General features: G+C 36.5%; 1 protein-coding gene across 1 annotated transcript in view; it reads right to left on the reverse strand.

The window, feature by feature from the left end:
- Positions 1-291: 291 nt before the first annotated feature.
- LOC104124815 (WT1 associated protein) overlaps positions 292-11,166 on the reverse strand; it is a 26,348-nt gene continuing 15,473 nt past the window's right edge. Inside the window, exons 5-7 of the mRNA XM_035892750.1 lie at positions 9,922-10,100; positions 5,005-5,159; positions 292-3,107 (exon numbers count right to left, since the gene is read on the reverse strand). Coding sequence (XP_035748643.1) covers positions 2,524-3,107; positions 5,005-5,159; positions 9,922-10,100 — 918 coding nt within the window. The 3' untranslated portion in view covers positions 292-2,523. The remainder of the gene's footprint in view (positions 3,108-5,004; positions 5,160-9,921; positions 10,101-11,166) is intronic.

Below are 11,166 nucleotides of genomic sequence, written 5' to 3' on the forward strand. Positions count from 1 at the left end.
TGTTGAGGGGGGGGGGGGGGGAACGGGACTGCTTATTTAGAAGCTACCCTCAGAAGCTACCCTCAAAGCAGAGAAAGATCTTGCCTTACAATTATATTCCTTAAACAAGTTCAGCTAACTTCTAGTCTGAGGATGTAATTTATACTTCCAATTTTTTTCTCGCTTTAGCTAAGCTTTAATTTACTATTTAAAAATTAAGTACCACACACTCAAGAAAATTAAAATCATCTTTATATGAAGTTTTATGACATGAATTTCCTATGGTAACTGACAGATTTAAGTAGCAAGCTGTCACCGCCTGAAAGCTATGCATTTTATTTTTTTAACTTTAGCACAGTTAACCACAATTACTGTAACTCCAAAGATATTTTACATCCTTCCAATCCCTTGTATTAAATGAAAATGTCTACCATTTTCTTGGCATGAGTTGCTTTCATATTTCAGACTGAGATTTGAACCAACAACCACAGATGTCCCCCACAAGGCTTTTTACCATCTATACCATCATATGAAGCCACTGTTATAATCTATTATTGGCATTTTAAGGTTCTTGTAAATACTGTATTCTACCATGTACAGGATCCAGGATATACATATACACACACTATAGATAATCGAGCAGTACATTACTAAAACTAAATATAGTATCACCAGCAACTACAGGTCTAGATCACCATCAGGGATTTTTGTAAGCTAGAAATTACTTTGGATGCCAGATGCTGGTACTTCTTTGTATAGGTACTTGTCAGGTCCCTTTCATGCATTCAACTAATAACTGCTAGTTTCCAGGCAATGACAGCTAAAGTAACATTCAAAAAACAACAAGGTATCACCAACAGAATTCACACTTCCAGTGACAACTACTAACTAGTTTTAACACATTTAAGTGAACCCTATGAAATTGAAGTAGCAGTGGCACATGGACTAGCGTCTCCAACACAGATGACAGCAGCTAGTACTATTTTAATTACATCCATTTGTCTTGGACAATACTACTGCAGATGTTAATTCTCATATAATATGCCACTTAAAAATAGCACCACAGAAACCCTTCTAGATTACTAGGAATTTATAACTGTGTAAATTTGAAACAAATTCTATTAAGTCCTAGAACTTTGGAGAAATAACTGCTTTCAAACAAGAGTCTCACTGTTTCCACAGTGAATTGCAAAGCTATAAGCTATTTACTATTGTTTCAGTGGCTACATATTGAGATAATTAGTCATCTGGCAATTACAAAATTCACAGGTTGAAAAGTGTTGAAACTGGATTTAAGTCAATCCAAAAGTAAGTACTAAGCACCTTAGTTTTCCCTTTCAACAGTGCTGAAAAGCCAGTGCTTTTTCATCTCCTTGCTTACGTGCTACCATCACTAAACTAATACACAGAAAAATAGCCAACAGAAATTCAGGTTCCAAGAAATTCCTAACTCATTGCTACTGAACAGTAGAAGCATGGTTAAAGGTAGTTTTTTCATTCCCTGCACCTGTTAAGAAGTTAGTTCCCTCAGGCAGGCATTCAGAAACAAGAGGAGTTATATTTGGGTTAAGAGGCTGAATTACTAACTCCTTAAAGTTTTGTAGTTTAATTTGTTCATTTACCTGGTGGATTTTTTTTTTTTTTAATCTTTACAAAAGCCAGGTTCCAACTCTAAGGCTTACTTTTAACAACTACTTCCCGCCCCCACCTGCCAATAAGGACAAAACCTGTGGAACAAGCACAGGACAGGCTGGCCTGAAATGAGTACGGTAACATCAGGAATTTGGCATAAGCTGTATCAGATATGATTGACACAGGAACAAATTCAACTAAAAAAAAGCAAGTACTATAAATACACTGCATACAGATAAGCCATGTAAGCCAATGCAGAACAATGAGGAAATTACATTATTAAAAGTTTTTTATTTAGGTTTGGTCAGTACAGGTAAGATAATATTGGAGTCACAGAGCAATATGCATAAACAGGATACAACAGTTCTTAAAAACTGAGTAACTATGCACACAATTCATAAACATTCGGTCACCTAAGGAGAAAATGCACAGATGTATGGTGGGAAAAACTGTAATTAACACTGAAACTACTACAGGACTCCTTCAGTGAGTCCATCTTTTAGTGATAAAACTACTGTACTGGGCAAACTTGGCAATCATAAACCCACAGCTATTATGACAAATCTTGAAGGTGGTGTAAGTATAACAGTATGAGTAAGAATGCCCTTACACAGCACAGGTTCTAGATATACACAGATTTGTACAGACATCATTTATGTTATACTTTATGGAAATCATTTCCATTTCAACTTCACATTAACTCATATAAAAATAACTTGAGCTACACAAACGTCCTTTTAGCAACATTCAACGTAATTAACTGTTAAAATTTCCGAAGTGGCAGAGGTATTGAAGCAAAAAGAAACCCACAAAAAGGCAAAATTGTGACAAGTATGCACTAATTTAAACGGCTTCTGGACAGTATCCTCTCCCAATTTAAATGACACTGTATAAAAATGCTGCAGAAAAATGTTACAAAACTGAACCCTGCACATTTACACTGGAGTCCAAACCATTCTGGACATGACGGGAACCCACAGTTCTGTTACCTTTCATGCTCACTGTTTTCTCCTCTTGAGGATCATGATTGGAGTCTGTATCATTTGAGTGGTGAGTGAGAGAGTTTTCACTGCCAGTGGGAGAGTCTACGCTTTCATACCCAGTACTGAGTTGGTTTATGTAGCTACCACCTCCTCTACCAGTTCTATCTTCAGAGTGGTTGGACAGCTTATTGCCATCCCCTGGAGAAGCTGGGAAGTCATCTTCCGTGCCGCTACCCTCCCTATAAAATCCAGGCCCAGACGTCCGCTGATGGGAGGAGCTGCCGTTGCTTGGTCCGTTTGCCAGACGGCTGCAGTCTTTGCCCACAGCCTCTCCCTGGTCTGTAGGCTCAGAAGATGGAGTCCTGCTGGTGCCTGGGTTGGAGGCCTGGGACTGCTGCTGCTGGTACTGCGCCAACTGCTGGCGAGTCTCCTTCAATTGCTGCTGAAGAACTAGAATGGTACTCTGCATACCCTCTACCTCCTCATCAAGTTGGATGATGAAGTCATTCAGTTCTACGTAAAGAAAACACATTTGTTGCAAATACTTAATAGCCCATAAACAGTTTGAATCTCAAGACAAAGAAATTAAAATCCTGTAACTCAATATTCTATCATGAAATTTTTCAACAGGCTGTTTGTCAGCCATCAGATATGCACTGGTTTTGATACTCTGCCTCTGAAGGAGGAAATGCTTAACTATCATCTACATGCTTTTTGTACTGCTACTCAATGTATGAGAAGAAATTAATTTCTGGACAAGAAAGGAGGGTATTGGGAAAACAGCTCAATTCCAGCAATTAACGTTTTGCAACTAGAGCCTCACATGTCTACTTTTACTCAAATGTAAAACCTTAGCAGATATACTGTAGAAGTGACCATGAACCACATCTGCATATAATAGATCTGAACAATTACAAACACCAGTTGAATGAGATTTTAGTCATATTTCAAAGAAATTTCAGCTCTTACTGCTCTTAATCCCTTAAATCCCCCATAATGGGGCAGTAAAAGAAAGGCTTTCTTGCCAACAGAACTGTTAACTAATTCCAAAGGGTGCTTTACTACTTACGTACCAAGAAAAAGGATTTTACTATTAGATTGCTTTTTGGAGCAAAAGAAATTTGACCTGAAAACAGTAGAAACAACACTGAATCCCTTAGTCTTCAATTCAACTGCAACACTGATATGACAGAGGAAATAAAATGCAGACTGCTTATTATTGTAAAAATGTATAAAACTCAGTGTTCTTGCTGCTGTGGAAAAAAATCATTGGGAAAACTGCTATTGCCGGATTATTATAGTCTTTGTTCACACGGGGAAGAAGCAGTATGGGCTAAGAACACATCTCAGTTCTGGAGCTTACTTCACTGCATTCAAGAGCAGAAATCTTTAAAGAATGTCCATACTTGCTTCAATTATGAACTTGATACATTTAGATTAAGTGTGTTATCCAAATGGTTAAGAAGCAAAAGGGTAACTATTCCAACAACTTGTTATTACAGAAAGAATATTTTACCTTTAGGATGCTAGTTACATATTTTATACTGCTACTTTCTCAAAAATATGATCCTATTGGGGGTGGGGAGGAACTATCCTTAAAAATACAGGGCATGTCAGACTTCAATAATGCCAAATGTCTATGCTATCTTACAGACTTCAGTTGTAAAGCAAAAACATACCCAGGTTTATGCGTCTAAATAGCTCATGTCCCAAGACTTACTGTAACAATCAGATAACTTACTCTGTAACATTCTACCAAAAACCCACTGATTCTATGCAGAACTCTCAACTGAAGATATTTTAAACTTGCATTTTCCCCTCCATTTAAATTATACAAGAGGTCAGAGTCAATAGGTAATTTCAATTTAGGTTTACAATGCTGTAAAATTTGGAATGCAAATGCAATAATGAAGTATTTTTGTTTATCTGAGTTACCTAAGCAGAAAAACCAGTATTTTTATTATTCTTTGGCATTGTTAAAAAAGTTTTTGATTTTTTAAAAATAAATTCAAAATGAGTCAGAGTTAACAAGAAGCATTCTGTTCCCAATGCATGCTTAGCTTCATGCAACTTCAACAGTTTTTGTCTTACCAATTCAGAAACGATGTGTGCAGTCTAAACATTCCCTATTAAATAGCAAGACCTAGAGTATGAAATCTGGCAATTTCAAATTCAAACGCTGCTTTACTGTCACTGCAAATCCCCCCAGCCCCCCAAAATTAAATTTGGGTGTTCATTTTTTTGTTTGTTGCTTAAATTAAGACTACCAGTGAAGACTTAGAATTGTCGTATTTTACTCTATATTGCCCTTTCATTCTGGCAAAGATGGTTTTACAGCACGTGTATCATCAGGAAATTAAACTAGCAGAAGTGCAAGGCAACTTCCATTTGCTTAAAAGAAATCCCTTACCATCCTGACTGCTTTTAAGTTCCTCACTATATTTCTTCTGTAAAGCCAACTCTGCCTCAAGCTGTGCAATACGTCCTTGGGATAGCTGCCTTCCAAGCTCTTGATTCTCCTGGATAAGCATTCGACACTTCGCCATTAACTTTTTGCCTGTTTGGCTGTAAAGGAAAGAGCCATCTATCACAAAATGAATATAAAACCTTCAGTAATCTTCCTCAATCACAATTACAGACAAAAAGGAGATGCAATTTCTGCATGTCACAATTCAAGGAACATTATGCCTCAACATAATTGTCATAGCAGAAAGTCTCCCTATAGTTACCACGTGCTGTTCCAATGCCAGCTGATCTTCTGTCGCTGTCCCATAAAGTGGAAGGCAAGTTTTATTACTGCAAATATGAATAAGCATATTGTTCTTTTTTTGATACCAACATCTGGATTATCAGTATGCACAATCTTGCATGTGCTAATTCTCAATGGAGTTAAATATTTGATTAAAGATGTGCCTTGTAATTCAAAAGATCAAGTGCTGCATAAAAAAATAGATGTGTAAACTGAATTATAAACAAAAACCTTCTCCATTTATTGTGCTAGTAAAAATAATTAAATTTGGGTGAAGAGAAGACAAACAAGTTGCTTGGGGGAAAATATTAAACCCCATGTTCGTTTTTCATAGTGACATCCATTTTTCTTTATGAGGCTTAGACATTCTTTGGAATGCTGTCCAGGTACTCTTGTTTAAAAAATTAAATGTCTATTTTTCAACTCCGTTTATGTATTTGACAGTAACATACACAGTCCATTTTGTGAGTTCTATGGTCAGGTTTTCTTAAGGACATCTTGCAGGGTGAGGAGAAAATAAAATGTAGTTAAAAATTGGCAGGCAATTAAGGAAGGAGTATCTTATTCATCTGCTTCCTTTAGAATGACATATTTCAGATCATGAGTAATGATCATTAGGATGTCCACTTTGTGAGAAATTGGCAACAGGCAGGAAAAAAAATATTTTGAACTGACAAGATGTTCTTTACTAAATGGGTAACATCACACATCTTTAATCTTCATGATAAAAATTGCATTGTAAAGCATTATAGGAAGTAGTATGCAAATTAATATATAGGCAATACAGCTGACTCCATAAAAAGAGAAAAATTTAAGTCCTTTAAGACTCCTGGTCTGCCAAAGTCAGGATAGTATCCACAAACAGTTCTCCTTTTAATAGGCTCAGCAACTTAATGAAGCGGTCCTCTGTTCTACAGAAGTGTAAACTCTGACAAAAAAAACCAACCCAAACTTAAAACAGGTTTATTGTGAATTCAATGGCAGGACTTGCATTACTTTTCAAGACCAAGAAGGTCATTTAATTTTTGTTTGTTTACTTTTAGACAAGTGACAAAGATTGAAAGAAGTTTTAAGGATTGGAAAAGTAGAACAGGAAATTTCTGCTACAATTCACAGCCACGGTTCTCTCCTGCAACCAAAATACCCAACCAAAAGAATTTTAAATAGTAATTTCCTTATGAACTACCTTTTAAGCATTCAAGTCTTAGACAACTTGTAAGTTCTGCCCCATTTAACATTTTCCAACTGACTCTCCCAAATCTTTCAGATGGGCTGCTCCAGAAGGAATCTGGCTGTGTAAAGTCCTGGAAGCCTGAAACTCTGCTAAAGGCAGCAACCTGTTTTCTTTCTTGATGTGATGTCCAATGCCAGGTCCTTGAAGTTTAAATTGTGCTGACCTAATACAGTCCAAGTCGCACACTTAAGATGCAAGTTTCCTTAGAGATGTTCATTCTGTGTAAAGCAGGACCACTTTGGAGATAACCAATGTGACATATCCCAAGTTATTAGGCAGACATGCAATGATTTTTTAGCCATTTGCAAAATCCTGTTACTGTATTCATCATCACTACAGGTTGAAGAAGTTCACGGTCCTTAAGTCATTTAATGCTTTTCTCTTCACAAAACAATGTCACCTGTAGAATTAGCAAGTACCAGTTACCTTGGAATTGGGACAATTTTAGAATCCCATTAATTTCTTCATATTAACTCCTGCCAAAATGTAAAGTATTTATTACCTGTATAGAAATTTGCATAGTTACCTATAATGCTATTTCTTCCCAACAACGTTTTTCCAGATGTTCTGAACTAGTACAGCACCAAGTAACCTCCCCTTGCAATTTACAAAAAAGACAACACATGCAAGAATATAAAAACCAGTAACTATTCAAGTAACTCCTATTAAACTAAGTAAAACTAAGTGTGGCATTGTTTTCACAAATCCTCTTGAACATATATGCAACAGAACCTGTAAGAATATAAGTGGTTAAATTTCAGAAGGCTGGTGTTTGTTGTACTAGGCTTACTGCAAAGGACATCTCTCATTTTTAATCCAAGTGTATACTTTATGTTTAATGATGGTTGGAATGGCTTAGCATAGCCATCCTTTTGATTCCATGCCCTTTTATTTCTCCCTCCAGACACCAGCAATGATTATGCTGTACACCCTTTATCTATGGTTAAGGCCCAGAACTAATACCACTTAGGGTTGCAGTTAACACAGTACCCTAAGAACACCAATTAGGGATCTGAATAGGAGCATCATCTCTTTCAAAAACTAGGTTGGATGCCTTGAAGTAAGAGTAGGTGCATACAAGGATGGACAATTAAAGCAATTGGGGGGAATGCAAAGAGAATGAAAAATCCTACATGAGTCACCGTTGGTTTACCTTTCCACAAATAAAAATCAATAAAATCTTAACCCAGTTAATGAAGACAGCCTCAATTATTCACCAGGAAGTAACTCTAATTTTCTGTATTCCAGCTACTGCATATATGAATTATGCATGTTCATACCACTGACTTAAAATTATATGATGCATATTAGGGTATGGTGCAGCTACAGAAATAACAAAATTGTCTGGTGATACTTTTGCTTGAAAGAAAGCGGTAAGTTATTGGTCTCTCCTCAGTTGTACACACACATTTAGAGGCTGACTTCAGAAAACAACCAACCTGTATCTGACTGTATTGAATAATTTTCTGAACTCCAAGTTAAACGAGCAATCTGCACGGCATGTTATGAGCTTTACAAATGGCTTGGTAACACGTTAACAATTTATTAATGCAAGTCTTACCTCCGTTTTGATGCTAGATCATTAAAATCTTAGATACTGCTATAGCAAAATCATTCCAGATGTATCACTTTTTTTAAAGGTAAAGTTTTTCTGTTGGTTTTTCTTTTGCTGTTAAGTCATTACTCATGCAAAAAAATAAGCCTGTGTTAAGTACACTACTCTTTGATCCCATATCATCTGAAGCACAAACAGTTAAGATATTCCGAGTTAAAAATACCATCTTAATAATGCCATCTTAAAAGTCATCAAAACAGTTAGAATACATCACCTTCTGTGACAGCTGGATGTCTTTTTTTTTAATTTAAGACTGAATTTTCTAGGATCAGACTGAGTCATAAAACTTTGCCCAACTGTTTTGAAAATCAAAACCTCAGATTACTAAGTGGAACTCAATTTGCTAAGGAAAAAAATAAACACACAAATGCTATACCAAATCTGCATTTCACTTTACACACCTCAGACATGCGCTCCCAACTGTCCCGGATCGCTACTCTTACAAGTAATTTGGGACAACAGAACAGAGGCATCAATAGAGTAGCAAAGGCTCCTTCACTGATTCCACCAAGGAAAATGCATGCATTTAAGTTTTTTGTTTGTTTGTTAATATACTGACTTTGTTTTCAGAGAACGAGACAATGCAGAAATAACAACCTGTTCAATTCTCGTTCATCCCAGGAGTTTCACAATACAACAGTATAACCAGCAGTGTTCCTTGAACTAGGTATTACAACTATTTCAAGGCACATTTTATATAGAAGTGCAATACAAAAAAACCAGGTGTACAAAGGAATAAAAACACCCCACCAACACTGAAGACAGGTGCCATTGTGTGCCTTCTGTATAGAGCATTTAAGGTCAGTTCTTAGTAGAGAAGATCGAAAAATTCTCATTTCTGCATTAAAACATGCAGTGAAATACTTATCACAACCAGTTTTTCTTATACATGCTAGTTGTGATCAAATATGTATTGCTTCCGACAATTTTAAACCTGCGATTAGATAGAATGTACATTTTTGTACAGTCCTAATTATGAGGCGTCCACAGTATTACCAACCATCCAGAAAACAGTTCATTATTTAGCAACATTGACTTAAGGCTCCATCAAGTGCTAGAGAGCCCAAAGGCTAAACAGTCAAATGTGTACACTACCACTGTTGTGATAGCAAATAGCACTCTCATGGCTATTCAAAACTGGTTAGCAAGTAAACTCTTTAATGCAAAATTCACCTCATTGAGTTTTGACCCAGCAGTTCAGTGAACAAGCAGGAAGTCCACAGTCTTATTGGCAAAACTGACTTACAGTGTCTCTAAGTCACTAGGCTCAAGGTTAAGAGCGAAGCATATTCCACTTCTACATTTTACGGGAATTTTACATGTTCAATTCATGATTTATAATCTCTAGGTTCTCTCTCCTCCAAACTGTCTGTAGACACAGTGTGCCACAGACTTAAGACTTCTGTTTCTCCCTCTATTTTCTTCAAATAGAACAATTTTGCAAATGTCTAATGTTCTAGAAAAGATTTTTTTTCGAAGATGGCCATTTCTTCAGAATAGTCCGACGCCGTCAGGCCTCTGAAGCAAAGGGGGAGAAAAAAGCTGAAACACAAGGTTCATCTGATAAGTTTTACATTAAGCATTACAAGCTGGACAGTATAAGAATGTGGCTTTTGCCTCAAAACGTCTGAGTCTTGGTGTGGAAACGAGTACTTGGCTGTCCCACCATAGCATTCTCGTAGTGGGACTGTCAGGGAAGTCTTGACTGGGGAGTATTTGTTTTGTTTACCTATCAGGCGTAAATTTCCAGGCACTCAGTTCATTTTGGGCTTGTTCCAGTTTGTCTTTAGTCTGTTCCAGTTCACCTTTCATTTTTAGGAAAAACAAGTTGATGGCTGGGTCCACCATTGTTGATCGCAGTTGGGCAACACTAGGCTGCTGGACTTGCTTGAGGTACTGAATCTGATTCTGCACAAAATAAAAAAAAGAGACTTATTTATACAATATTAAATAAAATCTTGAAGTCATTTAGATACAAATAAAAATAGTTATTCCAAAGATAACATCAAGGAAGCTTACCTTCTTTTAACATTACTACCTGAAAAAGGCAGGATAAAAATCCCTTTTGCCCACCTGCACCATACCAATGTGCATATTCACCCAATCCCCCATCCCACCACCTGCCAAGCTTAAACCTTCAAGGTCAATCCCCTCCCCCGCTTCAAATTGTATTCTACGTGTCAGTTTACATTTGCCACAGCAGTGACTGGAGCATTATAATTCTCCCTTTCTTTTATATCTGCCCACACTCTTCTGGGGAAAACCAGAAAGTATATACAAAGAGTTATTTATCTGCTTAAAACAGATAGCTAATTTCCATGTAATTTCAGTGAAAGTTATTATGGAACACTACAGCCAATATTGACAAGCAGTATTTCTAGGCGAGTGCAAAAAAGCTTTTTACAAGGTTTTTTTGCAAATGCAAGAGTCACTTATGATGCAAGTTTGCATATTTATTTCAGAAATATTAACATCAGTTGAACAGGTTTTGGTTGGATTTGATTCTCTTGCAATAACCACAACCCAAAATATTTACAACGTTATAATTTATAATCCAAAAGATTTACAAGACAATAAAAAAATTTCAGGACCAGTAACCATGAGAGTATTTCTTTTAAATATAGCATTCATTAGTCAAAATTTGTATGTATTTAGATAGGATTAACTTTTTTGAAAGTTCCTTATATTTTAATCCCATCACAACAATCTTAAAATGTACTAAACAGTACGTGTTTAGAATCCAGCTAATCACTAAAATCACATCAGCCTACACAGAGAGCGTTCATTCTTAAATTCAGTTTATTATGCTCCCTGTACCACACACATTTCTTCATCAGCAAGAGGTGAACAAAATTAGATGAAGTTAAAAAAGAAACGTTCATTTAAAGTCAGGAGTTTTGCCTCCTGCTGCACATGCAATCTTGCAACCAAACATTGATAGCAGAGTTTCACTGACAAAGAGTAGAAGGCATCA

The sequence above is a fragment of the Egretta garzetta genome, unplaced genomic scaffold (assembly GCF_000687185.1).
Source record: "Egretta garzetta isolate BGI_Z169 unplaced genomic scaffold, ASM68718v1 scaffold744, whole genome shotgun sequence".
Lineage (NCBI taxonomy): Eukaryota > Metazoa > Chordata > Aves > Pelecaniformes > Ardeidae > Egretta > Egretta garzetta.